Genomic DNA, 15,740 nt, shown 5'->3' with positions numbered 1-15,740 from the left:
TCTAAAATGAGAAATATTTTACTAAAAGGAATATCTCATGTTGTAAAATATGTAAATACATAAAAATCTGTAAAGAAATAAATTTTAAAATATCCTAATTTCATTTTTTTACCCAATTCTATACGACACTCCCGTTTAATAAACGAAACACGGAACACCTGAATAAAGTCAACAATAGTATAACAACGTCGATGAGAAAAAAATATAGATATAATATACTACAGTATAGTCTAAAATAAAAAATTGTAAATAAATTTGTAATCCGCAAATATGTTTCGATAAAAACAACTCAAGTCTTTGGTATTAAGTTTTGAACAATTAATAAACATAACCTAACTTTCTAACGCTTACAACGTCGACATGCAGTCTAATAATTGCAAAAAAATTATTTCACTCACCAATTTCAGTCACTGTGAGTCCTCATGAAGGTTTTTTAAATACAAATAAACGTTTATCCGAAAATTATCGATCTATATGTCATCATTTGCCGCGCGAAATCCTCTGGAAGAAAACACCTTTTTTTACATATAAAATATTTTGGTCTCGAGTGATAAAAAAAACGCGAAAAACCACTACACTGCCGATTTTTTCACTTTGAACGCGAAATTCGTTCGATTTTAAACGCCAAAACACGTAAACACTCTTTAACCGCTTCTGAATTCGAACCATGTGTCATGGCAGAACAGATGAAGTTATTGACATTATTTCCCGAGATCTGACAACCTTCAAAACATTATAAATGAGTCTCAATTTTTCGAATTTGTTAGAGCAAAACGTCTCTTCTTAAATCCTGACACAAAATTTCGAACAAATTATGCAACATCGATGTTAAATTTACTTTTTTCGAGCGAACAAACCGGGGCATAACCGTTTTCAACAACACACACCTGTAGAAACAATTGACTACGAATCAATGTGGCCAACTTCTCGCCATCAAAACGATCAGTAAATTCAAACCAGATTAAAACTTCGATCTTCAATTTTCATTTACTAATATTCTAAACCGAATTTGGCGTTTCTTGTTGCGAATTACAAAGTAAATGCACCTAAAGTTTATAAATTTAATGCAAAATTCTGTCTACACTTGATGAATTAAATAAAAATCCAAGATGTAAGCAAGACGAAATTGAGAGTCACGTGACTTCCTGGACAACAGATAACACAGACCACGTGACTAACTCAATTTCTAACTCGTTCCGCAAAAAATTCAAATTCTGTAAATGAACAATTCCTTTTTTTTCATACAAATTATTAATCAAAGTTCATATTTTATTGATAGAACAAAGTTCTATTTTCGACGAAAAATATTAATTTTCAATTAAGATGATTAAGTTTCTACTAGAATGACAAATTTTCAACAAAAAATTATCATAAAACCAAAGAAAAACATACATTTTTTTAGGGATTGTCCATATATTACGTAAGACGTTTTTCTGTCGGTTGAATAAAGACGAAAATAATATTTTTATCAAGTTGAAAAGGACACAGCGATATAAACAAAAGAAAAAATTCTTACGTAATATATGGACGATCCCTTACCAAAAATAGAGTAGACAAATTTACAGTTCAAAAAAATATTTTTTATCTAAAGAAAAATAAATTTTCAACAAAATAATTCAAATTTCAACTAAATAAATGTATTTTAAACTAATGAAGATTCTCTACAAAGAATTGAATACTTTTTTAAACAAAAAAATTAATTTTCTACCAAAAAATAAAACATAATACATTAAATAGCAATTAAAAAATGTATATTTTCTACCATCAATAGAATAGCTACAATATCAATTTAAATAAATCAATTTAAAACAGCAAGAAAAACACGTTTTTTTTATCAAATATGGAATAATTAAATTTTCATTAATTGAATTAGGTTTCAACCCTAAAATAAATTAATTCTCAACAAAATAGTTCAATTTATAACTAAATAAATACCATAATATTAATAGCGGTAATAATAAATAACTCTAAATGATTTTTTGACTACAAAAGATTAATTTTGAAACGAAAATGGTATAGTTACGTTTTCAGTTTAAAAATTAATTTTTAGCAACAAAAAAAAACTAAATAAATAAGACAAATTTCTAAAAAAAAATACAAGAATTCTCAACGAATTAGTTCAATTTACTAATAGATAAAAGCATTTTTCACTAAAAAAGATTCAATTTTACCAAAAATAATATATTTAAATTTTCAGTTAAAAAATATTGTTTTCATCTAAAAAAAACGTCCTTTTTTAATTCAATTTTGAACCAAAGAAATGCATTTTTAAACAAATAGTTAAATGAATGTTTGCAAAAAAGAATAATTTTTCAACGACAGAGATCAAACTTTAACAAAAAATATTATTTTTTAACAAATTAGCCCATCTTGCAAACCAGTAGTTGTATTTTTTACCAAATAGATAGATTCTCAATAAAAAATTCAATTAAACCCAAAAGAACGAATATTTAGTTCCATTTTTAAATTACCAGCTGAATAAATAAATTTTCGACCAAAACAAGTAAATTTTTAACCAAAAATGGAATAGTCAACTTCCAGTGAAAAAATCAATTTTCAATCAAAGAAAAACGAATTTTTAATAAAATACATGAATTTTCAAGTAAAAAAGTTAAATTCTTAATCAAAAATAGAAGAGCTACATTGTCAATTGAAAATAACAAATTATCGACAACAATAAAAATCGATTTCCAACCAAAAATGGAATACAGAATTAAATTTCCAATTTATAAAAATGTAATGAAAATTTATTTTCAAGAAATTAGATCAATTTTCATATGAATAAATTCATTTTTAACTGAAAAAAATTATTTCCCAAATAAACGTAGTACAATTAAATTTTCAGTCAATATTTGTGATTTTTCACGAAAAAATAACGAATAAACATGCAAAGTTTTTATTTTCAACTAAAAAAATTAAATTTTTAGCCAATGCTTGAATTTTAAACGAGATAAGACAACTTTTAAACTAAAAATGGTATTGACAAGTTTTCACTTAATTAATTCTCATCGATAAAAAAAAACATATTTTTAACGGAAGAGGTTAAGCTTTAATAATTATTGAACATTTTATTGCAACTGGTGTTGTTTTTCCATAAATTAAGTTCGTACCTTGTGTGGTGACTTATAAAATTTAATTTTTTTATTTAGCATGTTATTTTTTACGATTAAAGCAAAATTAACGTGTCCTATCAAAAATTATTTCTGACAAATTTGAACGAGTTTTCGCTGTTTTTTTGGAGTCCTATCGAAAAAAAGGAAAAACATAACGTTAGGAGTTGACCTAATTTAATCAATTGTTTTGGTTTTCATTTTTAAGTTTCTCCCCCACCCTATTTCCCTCTTTTTAAAATAATTTCTCTTCTTTCCCTAGTCTTCAAGGAAATTGCTCTTTTTCCCGTTTTTTTTTTTGCTTACATTTCAACTGAATTAATTAAGCCTATTAAGAAACCCCAACTATTTGTCGGTGACAATTAATTCTTTTACATTGAAAAATCTAATATTATATATTTTTGTTTCAAAATTCATCTCGTTTGTTTCAAAATTCTACCATTTGGTTGAATATTCAATTGTATTCCTGAAAATTCGTTTTTTTTTTTGGTAAAAATTAATTTTTTTCATGAAAATTTACCTATTCATTTTTTTTGTAAAATGTATCAGGTTTAGCTGAAAATTAAACTATTGAATTTTTCATTGAGAATTCATCATCTTTGGGTTCCAAATTCAACTACTTTTTTTGAAGTTGAAATAATTTGTTAATCATTCATTTAATTGCTTCAAGATTGAACAATTTTGTTAAAAATTCTTTTTTCTTTGCAAATTAATTTTTTAAACAGAAAATTGAACTGATTCGTTATTTGTATAGAATTGATCGTTTTTACTTGAAAATTCAACAATTTAGTTGAAAATGTACGTACCTTGTTGTAAATTCGTCTTACTTGTAAGAAAATTGACATTCCTAAATGAAAAGTTAAAGGCTTGGTTTTAATTTAAACCACTTTGTTAAGCATTCATTTTATTGATTGGAGATTAAACAATTTTGTTAAAAATTCTTTTTTTTTTTGAAAATTAATTTTTTAAGCGGAAAACTGAACTATTCCGTTATTTTTTTAGACAATTAATCGTTTTTGTTGAAAAGTCAAAAACTTGATTGAAAATTATTTTTTTTGCGCCTTCTTTGGTATAGATTTAATTACCTTTGATTGAAAATTAAAGCAACATTTTTAAAATTGAACTGATTTGTTAAAAAATTATTTTATGAATTAAAGCTCCATCGCTTTGGTAGAAAATTTGCATCTTTTTCCAAAATTCGTATTCTTTTTCTTCAAAATCATTTTTTTAACTGCAAATTCAACTATTTCATTCTTTTTTAAAATTGTATCTTTTTTTAATTGAAATTTAACTATTTGGCTAAAAATGAACTTTTTTGTATAAAAGTTCATATTTTTGGGTTGATAGTCGTCTTTTTGGCTAAATATTAAATTGCTTTGTTGAAAATTCTTTTTTTTTTAAATTTAAAATTCTATTCTTTTTGTAGAAAGTTCAACTGTTTCTTCTAGAGAATTCATCTTTGGATTTAACTGGTTTTTTAATTGATACTTAAAATCTTGTTATGTTTTCAATATCAGCTTTAATATTTTTTGTTAAATATTATTATTATCTTCTTCCCTATAAATTCTAATACTTAGTTGAAAGTTTAACTTATTCTGAAAAAACATTTTTTTGACCTTTCATAAAAATTTGTTGTTTATCATTTAACTGTTTTGTTAATGTATGTTTTATGTTGTTATGAATAAAAATAAAATACTAAAATTTAAATAGACAAATAAAAAATTAGTCTTTTTGGCTTAAAAATTCTACTACTTGTTTTTGAAAAGGTATATTTTTCTGTTCAAGTTTAACCTTTTTTGTTTAAAAATTCGACCATTGTGTAGAAAATTGATCTTTCTAGGTTGTAAATTCAACTACTTTGTAAAAAATTCAACTATTTTGTTGAAAATTCTTTTTTGGATTGAAAATCCTATTATATTTGTAGAAAATTGAACTAATTTTCGTGGAGAATTCGTGTTTTTGGATGAGTATTTAACTGATTTGTTAAAAATTCGCCTTTTTCGTTGGATGGAAATCTTTTTTTATTAAGACTGAAAAACTTTTTTTGTTTTCAATATCAGATATTATATTTTTGATTGAAGATTCAATTCTTTTTTTGAAAATTAAATTTTTTGTTGATCATTTAACTGTTTTGTTCATATATGTTATAAATTGCTATAAATAGAAATTAAATAAAATAAATATATATAAATAAGTAAAAAACTGGTATTTTTTGCTTGAAAATTCAACTATTTGTTTTTGAAAAAGTAATCTCTTTTTTATTAAAAATTCTACCATTGTGTTGAAAATTTACCTTTATATATTATAAAGTCTACTACTTGGTAAAAAATACAATTTGTTAATTCAATTAATTGATAGAATGAATCAAATTAATTTAAAAATGATATCTTTCGACTACAAATCATCAGCGTTTTATATTAAATTCAATGTAGTATCTATACATTAATTTTATTATAAAAATTGGTCAGTCAAGCATGTTGAAATATTACGTTTGTATTTTATGAGTTTGATTTCAGATGCTTATAAAAAAACGAAACAAAAACCTTTTCTTTAAAAAAGTGTGGGTGGGGAGGGGGGTGACAATTCGAGACAAAGTTAAAGAGGGAGAAAAAAAGTGTTCAAAATACTGTGACGTATTCTTTGAACAGCCCTTGTATACATTTCAAATTTCCGCGCGGAACGCTGGCGTCGACCGATGAAACCTGGAACTAGACGACACACTTTGTGGAATTTCAGTGTGTGTACTGTGGGTGAGTTCAGACTTCAGTCCAGTCGCGATTGCAAAAACATGGCTGCAGGTTGTTGTGGAACCAAAAAGCAAAAACTAAATAATTCGAATGTTCCTTGCGACGGATCAGTCATGCAAAATGGAACACAAACACGAAATCCTCCCATCGTGCATCCGGATATGGGATTCTTTTGCTTTGACGTACTTTACTGCCAGCTGCACCAACTTGACCCTCCAAAAGCGCCAAACTTCTGCAATGATGCATTGTAAGTATCCCCCAACGTTTCCGAATTTCTCGTTTCTGCTCCTTTTTTACATTTTTCTTCCTGTCATTATTTACTTTTCCCTAACTCTTCAAGACACGAGCTTTTTTTTTATTCTCTTTCTAACATCAAACATTCCTTTGTTTGGGATCTTCTCCCCCCACCAACTCTTTTCTTCCTTTATTCGCTTGAGATGGATCCAAAAAAGGTTTTAGCCTTGTGTTATTCTGTTTTTTGCCCAGCAGAAAACCTCCGAAAACTGCAACCAATAGTGATTTTTCATTTGGAACACTTCCGCACAGAAGGCATTATTTTTGTGTGAAATAATTAATCACGGTAAAAACAACTTTAATTAGGATTAAGAGAAGTAACAAATCAATTACTTTGTTTGAACTTTTGGATTTTACTCTTTTTTCTGTGATGGAATATTGCTAAAGCAACAATTTGTGGATTCATTTATTGACGGCGGGGTTAGGTTCTATTTATTTTTGAAAGCAGTGCTGTATTTTTAAGGTGAATTGAATCAATATTTTCTTTCGGGTATGTCTTGCACACAAAATCACAGTTTCAGGCCGTCTTTGCTTTATATAACATTTTTATATAATCAGTTCTTATCAGAGAGAAAACGGTGTGGATGGACCAAGTTTAAATGAATTTCCGGTGAAAAATCCTAAATTTTTTCCAGAAAGAACCCTTCCGATGATTTCCATTTTAAGGGTATGTTATTGGGAATGGTTAAACTGCGATACGCCACATGGTGACAAAAATTCGAACTAGAAAGAATAGGTACGATTTTACGGAAAAATGCGAAACCGAGAACATTTTTTAAAGTCTCATGATTTTTCCTTGAACAATTTTTCATTTTTAATCATTAATATTCAAATATGAGCATTTTAATATTCTAATACTTTTAACGCAGAATATTTTATAAACTGAAAAAAGCAATATTTCGTACACAAATTTAAAATTTTCAAATTTATTAATTCATTTTTTAAAAAAAGTCTTCTATTATAAAAGATGGTTTTTTGACAAAATAATTGAATCATTGACATACTAGTTGAACATTCAACATGAAAAAACTAATTTCCGAAGAAAAAGTGTCATATTTCAATAAAAAATAAGGAAATTTATATAACAAAAAATTCTAAATGTGACATCCACAAAAAATTAATTTTCCTCGAAACTGATGCATTTTCACCCAACAAAAATAAAATTTCACTACTAAAAAATTATTTTTTTACCAAACAATGCGAATTTTCAATTTAAAAAGATCAATATTAATGAAATGGAAGTTACATTTTGTGTTAAAAAATGAATTTTGCACAAAAAAAGTATATTCCCCTAAAGAGTTAAATTTTCAAACAAAGAAAATTTCAATGAAAACATAAATATTTAACAATGCAGTTAAATTTTTACCCAAGTAGTTGAATTTTCAATTAAAAAAGAGTAAATTTCTACAAAATAATTTAACTTTTAACCGAACTGATGAATTTCCAACTAAAAATATCAATCTTTAGCAAAAAAAATTTGTTAACAATTTGATTCAACCAAATATTTCAAACAAAATGGTTGATTACTCAAGCAAAGACGAATGATTTTTAACCAAAAAGATGCATTTTTATTTAGAAAAATTAAGTTTCTCCTAAAACAGATCCAGTTTTAAATCAAAAAGATAAATTTTGAAAAAAATAGTTGAATTTTCTGTTGAAAGAGATGAAAAAAAAATTAATTTTCCATCAAAGAAGACGAATATTTAACCAGAAAGAATGACTTTTTAACTAAATTGTTGAATTCTCTATTATAAAGTTGCATTTTTATAAAAAAAAGATGAAATTTCTCTTCAAGAAGAAACATTTTTAAATACAAAAACAAACAGTTGAATTTTCATCAAAAAAAAAAAAGATTCGAGTTGATTCTGCAAGATCAAAAATGGATTTTTTAAATAAAAAAATTAATTTCTTTTTTCGACCAAAAGCGGATGAATTTTTAATTAAATAAAAACAAATTTTTTTAAATAGTTGAATTTTTATCCAGAAAATATTTCAATTCTTTTTTCAACGCCCAAATATTATATTTTTACAGTAGAATTTTCAACCAAAAATTATGAATTTTTAACAAAATTGTTGAATTTTCAAACAGTTGAATATTTATCCAATAAAGATCAAATGTTTGCCAAAGAATGTGAATTTTTCAATAAAAAAGACAAACTTTAAAAAAATGAGTTGAATTTTCAACCGAAATGTTACAGTTTTATTCAAGAAAAATTCCCAAAGAAGGTTCCAGTTCACTTTCTAACACTAAATGACCAAAATAAGAACTAAACAATTTGTAACCAAAATGGATGTATTTTTAAGAAAATTATGAAATTTTCAACTGAAAAATAAAACTTATAACTAAAAGCATAATCCTTATAGGCAAGTTGCTTTTCAATTTGGAACGGTTTTAATTAGATATAATACAGTTTTAATTCCTTTGAATTTTAAATGATCGAATTTTTAGAATTCTATTAGGAAAATATTTCATTTCTAATGTTTGGTACTCGTCCTATTTACGAAATTTTACACACAAAAACAAACGTTTATTGTACTATTTATTGTGATTTTCAACAGATTATATGCTCAAATGGACTTATTTTGAAACTAACATGAAGGCAAAGTAATTTTTTATTGATTTATACGTAAAATATTTACTATTTAAAAATCTGATCTAAAAGTTAGGTTCGAATTCGTATTTAAATTCCAGTCCTCTGTTATTCGTATTCTTTGCATAATCTAGACAAAATTTGTCGCTACATACATTAATTAAAGTTTATTTAAGCTTACAATGCATTGAAGCTTACATGAAATAGTGAAATAAATTTTTTTGTTTGTTTGTTAAAAAAAATTTTTGACAAAAATGTGTTTTTTTCACTCTAAGATTGAAATTCTATCTAAAATTATTTTTTTTTATGAAGATTTGTTTTTAGTTTTTAATAATTGTGTTAAACTTCACAAAACAATCGCAAATAATTTGTATGCAAAATAAAAATACATCTTTAAAATTGTACCCAGCCTCCTGTTATATGTCTTTTGTCATGTTGAGCCGTTACAAAGTTTAAAAAAAATATCAAGATAACGGTTTATGTAATTATTGTGAAAATGACACGGTGCATTTTTCTAATAGTGTTTTTTTGTTTTTTTATCGAATCATTTTCATTAATTATCGCTCCGGTATGAAAATCAAGTTATAAAATTGAACTCGGAGAACGCCCGAAGACCCCGAATAGAAGATTTTTAATAATTATGAAAGGTATGAGGAGAAATGGTTTCGGTTTTATTTTCAAAAAATAATTTTAAGTTTTAAAGATTTTAAAATGTGGGTTAATATGGAAGAATATGGAAGACTTTGAGACCATTTTTTTTTAATTTTTCAAGATATGCAAATTTTTTAGGTAGACTGGAATTTGTCAGGGTGGGAAAAAAGTTCATAAAATTCATGGGGAGTTTTTTAAGGATCTTTTGTAAGGAATTTGAAGAGAAAATCGAAAAAAGATCACAAAACATTTTGAATTATTTCATAAAATCTTTGAAAAGTGTGAAAGATTTTAAACAAAATTTTATCATATTACATAGTTTTAGAAAAAATTTGAGTAAGTTAAGAGATATTCAAAATTTTTGAAATGATTCAAAAATATTTAAAACTTGTACAGATTTTTTAAAGAATTTTGTAAAGTTTCACGAAAATGAAAGACATTTTTTGAGGTTCACAAGAGAAAAAAAAATTTCAAAAATAGTCAACGACGAATCTGAAAGATTTTAAGGTAATTTTTTTAATTTTGCAGAATAAATAAAAAATGTGGGAAAAATTTTAATAATTTTTAGAAATTAGAAGGCTTAGAAGGTCTGACAAGATTAAAAAAAATTTATTTTCGTGCAAATTTTAAATAATTTTTTATTTTTAAAAATGAACTTTAAGAGAAAATTGAACAAGGTTTTTAAACATAACAAACGACTTTATAAAATTTCTAAAAATAGTTTAGAAGATTTTAAAGCAAAATGTTTCAATTTGGTAGGATTGCAAAATAAAAACGAACAAAAATTGGGTAAATTAAATAAATATTTAGTAGAATTTAAAATAATTTCAAAAGTTTTCAAGACAATAAATAATTTTTCTTAAAATTGCTTGAAAATTTTTTGGGATTGTAAGGTTTTTTTTTTAATTGGAATGATATTTGAAATTTTTGCAAAAATTAGTGTCGGTTAAAAATATGTTTTGGAATTTTAGACGTTTTAAATAAATTTAAAATATTTGAAAACTCGGAAACATTTTCGAAAATGTATCAAATATTTCTTGATTCCTTTCCAACTTCTGACAGTTCTAAACATCTTTCAAAAGGACTCGAATTTTCCATAATATTTCGTAAAATTCTTTATAATTTTCTAGATTATTTTTTGATAAGCCTGAAATATTTAAAAATCTTTTAAATTTTTTGAAGAATCTTATGAAAATTATATTTACATAAATTTAAAAACAAGGTGATAATACTTATTTTCGTGTTCTTAATTCTCAGAATTTAATATCAATAATATTTGTTAATAGTATTTCTTTAAGTGTGACATACAAATTTAAAAATATTTTAGCTTCTTTACAAAGTCTAATTGATTAAAAAATATCACATTTAAGAGTTCGTTATTGTATTGTAAAAGAAAAAATTTTTTTAGGATTTATTATATTCCTTGTTTATCATCTATAGATATAATAATTATATTTATTATAAAGTAGCATTATATTTTAAAACGGGAATATGTAAAAAAATTAGTTTTTCATCACTATATTTAAAAGTGTTTGAATATCCGGAACTAACACAAAATAACGAAAAAATTAACAAGAAAAAAAGTTGCCGAATTATAAAATAAATGAATTGTTAAATTCCCATAAATATTTATATTCCACAAATTTATATTTAACGAAATTAAAAATCTTCCGATAATAATTAATAAATTATTGATTAATGATTAATTAAATTGTTTGCCTTATTTATAATTATATCAATAGCTCATAAATTAATAATCAATTAACTATGTTCAGCAGTTCTAAATGTCGAAAATTGAAATATTTGTGGGAATTTAATGATTAATTAATTTTACAAGTCGGTGAATTTAGTTTAGGATATTTTTAAATTTGGGATTTTATTTTTTGCCAATTAAAAATCTTGTCGTTATGTGAAATTTTGAAAATTGTATAATTTGATAATATATATTTTTCGCATTTTTTTAAAATTCATTTGTGTATTCGATATTTATTTTTTATAAGTTCTAAATATCCATGAAATTTTTTGCTTGTTTGAATTATTTCAATTACGCCGCTTTTTATTGTATTAAAAAAAAAATAAGTAGTTACACAAGTCGCATTTAATATCTGATTCTATACTATGAAGAAAAAATTATTTTAAAGGGGTTTTCATATTTATTTTGCAATTTTTATGCATTTTTCCTATGGTACTGCATGGTTTTGTAGAACAAAGTTACTACTAGCGCTTGCGCAATGTCGTTTTCTTAAATGAAAAGGTCTATTGGGAATTGTGGTCTACCATTTCGCCACCTGGTGCCGAAAACTGGAACCAGAAAGAGTAGGTACAATATTAAAGATGTAAATTAATTTTGGTCTAGAATTGTTTTTACGAGTTTTTTAAGTATAAAACAATGATTAAATTCTAAAAACATTTTTGTCAAATAGATTTAAAAAAAAAACACAATTATTTCACTACTTCGTGTAAGTTTCAATCAATTTAATTTTAAATAAACTTTAATTAATGTAAATAGCGATCAATTTTATCCAGATTATGCGAAGAATACGAATAATAGACGATTTAGTGTGGCCCTTTTAATCCAAGAATAAAATTCCCGGGTTTTTCCTGGCTCGCAAACGTTTTTCATGATCAGTGAAATTTAATAAATAGAACTAAGCTAACAATTTTGCCATTTTAATGAATAAAAACTGAGCTGCAAATGAAAGCACTCAAAAGACTAAAGAAAATTTGTTTAAATTCCTAGGAAAGTTGAAAATAACTTTTGATTTTGAAAAATATATATCAAGAGATTATTTAAAAAGGTCAAGAAGTGTTCAGTTTATAACAAACGTGTAATCGTTCAATTTTTAATATTTATAGCTTAAATTGCTTAAAATGATTTACTGCTCAGGTTCTATTACTTCAAATGGGAAATTAGATTTTTACTTTTTTAATTGCATTGACCTTGAAAAATTTTTTTTAACCAGAAAATGATCGTGAATTTTTTTTCTTTTATTAAAAGTATCAATTTTTTTATTTTGTTGGAATAAAACCTCCATCTATGAGGGCGCAAAATGCTCATAAAATTAGTAAAAATAAGTATACTATAGTGAATACATCCAAAGTACTTCGAAGCGGTCTTTATCATATAATCTTATTAATCTCGCACTCATCATTTTTGAATAGCTTATTAATTGCATAATGCGTAAAAGTTTATTTAACCCTTAAAGGGCATACTGGGTATAAAACACCCAGCAACTTATTTGCGTTTTAACAAAACGTACCAAATATGTCATTTTCACATAATTTTGCTTTTTATAGATTAATAAAATCGTTTAATCACTCAAAGTACGGTGTTTCATTTTTCATTGAATTCAAGTTTTTATTTTTTAGAATAAATACCTTCTTTGGAACGAACACTATAAGACTAATTTTATTTTTAATGCGCTGTACTTCGGAAGTAGTTCAGTAAAATTTTAAGTAAAAATATCAAAAACTTAAAAAGTTTGGAATTTTAGAGTAAAAGAAGTAATTTTTTAATTTTTTTTTCAAAAAGGATTTTTTCAAACTACTTTAAATTTCAAAAACTGTTATGAAACCTTTTTCTCCTTAAACTAGATAGATTAAACATCATTCATCGATTTTCTTCTAAAAAATACTATTCAATACCGTCAACACAGCACACGTTTGTATACCCTTGGGTATCTAACACCCAGTATGCTCTTTATGAAATTTTACGGAAGTGTACCCTAGGGTTTAGTGGCTGTTTTCAGTTTATTCTTGTGAATTTTCTGGAATTTTTTTAATCGAAATTTATATACCTGAAATTCTAAACGTTCAAATGAACGAAATATATTTTCCCAAATCTATTTTATCAAGAAATATTGTTCTTACTAAGAAATAAAAACATTCTTTATAAGTTTGATTTATAAATGCATTGTTTTTAATGTAATCAATCAATATTTTTTCACTGCTTGTAGTTTATAAAGCAATTAATAAAAATTTCTGTTCATTTGAACGTTCAAAATTTCAAGCAGATTCGAAAATTTTGAATGAGCCATTTTAATAGTAAAAGCATAAATTCTGTTCTTAACTTTGTGATCACATGTTTTTAAAATGACAAAAGAATTTTCTCCATCATCAATTTAGAATTTCCAAATAAGTAATTTTATCTGATAAAATATATTTCTGAATGTTTCCAGCCATTATTGATAAAAGATAAAATTTTAATTGTAAATTGTTTTTAATATTAAGATATAGTTAAAATTACCGGCACGCACAGTATGATTTCTGGTGAAATTTTTAAGGAATTTTGAATTTAAACTTGCCTGATCACTAGATACCCTGAAAACGTTTGTTGAATTTATTGCCAATTAGCTTCTTTCTCACGATTTAACATAAGTGATTAATTTTTTAACTAAAGGCAAAAATATTTATTTAAATTTGGAGCGACTTCGTATGCAAAATTACTCCAGCGTTTTAATTTTTGCAGTCCACTATTCGTAACATGGAACATTGGAAGAGATATGCGACTGAGAGGTTGCATAGGAACCTTCAATGCTATGCATTTGCACGCTGGACTCCGAGAATATGCCGCAACTAGGTAAAAAAAGGCATTGATTATAATAACAAAGGTATCTTTAATTATAGTCTAAAATTAAAATATTTCTTTTAATGTATGAGCCTACTAGAGATTTCACTACATAGTAATTTAAGAAATTACGTTCTTAGAAATTAAAAAATATATAACTATCAAATTTGGTGAGCACGCTCTTAAATATCCTCATTTAAATAAAAAAAGAGGAAAGAAAAAGAAGGCAACCTCCAAATCTTATTATCGGATAAGAGCAATCAGGGATTTTGAAAAAAAATCCAAAAGTTAAGGAATTCATAGAAGAAGCACTTTAACTAACTCCAGAATAATCAGGGCAGCAGCATAGTCATTTTTTGAAATAAAAATATATATTTAGTTTAACAGATTTCAAATGATTTTAATCCTTGAAGTGCATTGCGGGTGTCTGATACCCCAAGATATTGTCAAACTCTTATACACCATACTTAATTCGATAAAATTGAGTGTCACCATGTTGCAATTTTTTTTATTAAAGTACACTATTTCAATAGTATAGTCATACATTTTCAGGTTAAAATCATTAAAATTGCGTAAGTTATGAATTTTGAAGTAAAAGACCTATTTTTTCACTTTTTTCAATAATTTTTTTTTACAAACTTAAAATAAATGGCTATAAAATCAAGCCTAGCTTATAAAAGATACCTTAAACTATATCGGGTACTTTTATTGTGACAAAATAATCAAGAGGGGTTAAACAATACATGAATAAATACGCTGGGGTATTGTATACCCACGATGCATTTTACCGGGATTTTTTACCATGTATGCACTTTGAGGGTTAAAGATTTTAGAGTATCTTCAAAAATTCTAAAGCATTTTCAAGAAATTTTTAAATTTCAAAGGATTTGGCATATTTTAGGAAATTTTTAGAAAAGTTTTTAGGTTTTTTTTTTTAATTCGAAAGAATTTTGAAAAGCTTTAAAAAATTTCGAGAGATTTCAAAGGATTTGAAATATTCTAGGGTATTTAAAAATATTTCGAGAAATGTTCCATTTATTTGGGTAATTTTATGGAATTCCAAAAGGATTTCTAAATATTTTTCGGTATTTTAAATGACTCCAAGTCATTTTCAAAAGATTTAAAAAATGTTAAGGAATTTTGAAGAATTGAAAGGGATTTTATAAACACTCAAGACGTTTGAGTAAATTTTCCATGATTCCATGAAATATCAGATATCATTTAATTTTAGGGGATTTCGTTATATTTTAACAGAGTTCGAAGAATTTATTCACAAGAATTCAGAGTTTTTGTAGTACTTTAAATATTTCAAGGTATTTCTAAACATTCAAAAGCATTCTAATGATTTTAGAATGTAAAAAAAAGTAGAAGGAATTTTTAATTTATTTCGATAATTCTTGAAGATTTTAGGGTATTTTAAAAAATTTCAAAGATTTGTCAAAAGATTAAAAAATTTCCAATGGATTTCAAAAGATTAAAAATATTTTTAGGCATTCTAAAAGATTTGAAAGAATTTTTAATTGATTTCATTAATTTCAAAGATTTTAGGATATTTATTGAAAATTCTAATAATTTTTCACGAGCTTTAAACAGTATCAAGGGATGTAAAAAGATTTCAAAGGATATGAAATATTGTAGGGTATTTTCAATTGATTTCGGTAATGGAATGGGAATTCAAAGAATCTGAAATATTTTAGGGTATCTTAAATGATTCTAAGAAATTATAAATTGATTTCAATAATTTCAAGGGTCGACTAATGATTTTAAATTAAAATATTAA

The 15,740-nt window shown here is 25.1% G+C and overlaps 1 protein-coding gene across 1 annotated transcript in view; it reads left to right on the top strand.

Moving 5' to 3' along the window:
- Nucleotides 1–5,860: 5,860 nt before the first annotated feature.
- LOC117182341 (AMME syndrome candidate gene 1 protein homolog) overlaps nt 5,861–15,740 on the top strand; it is a 20,020-nt gene continuing 10,140 nt past the window's right edge. The window contains exons 1-2 of the mRNA XM_033375500.1: nt 5,861–6,104; nt 13,862–13,972. Coding sequence (XP_033231391.1) covers nt 5,899–6,104; nt 13,862–13,972 — 317 coding nt within the window. The 5' untranslated portion in view covers nt 5,861–5,898. The remainder of the gene's footprint in view (nt 6,105–13,861; nt 13,973–15,740) is intronic.

The sequence above is a fragment of the Belonocnema kinseyi genome, chromosome 10 (genome assembly GCF_010883055.1).
Source record: "Belonocnema kinseyi isolate 2016_QV_RU_SX_M_011 chromosome 10, B_treatae_v1, whole genome shotgun sequence".
Lineage (NCBI taxonomy): Eukaryota > Metazoa > Arthropoda > Insecta > Hymenoptera > Cynipidae > Belonocnema > Belonocnema kinseyi.
This window is presented reverse-complemented; position numbering and strand designations above follow the sequence as displayed.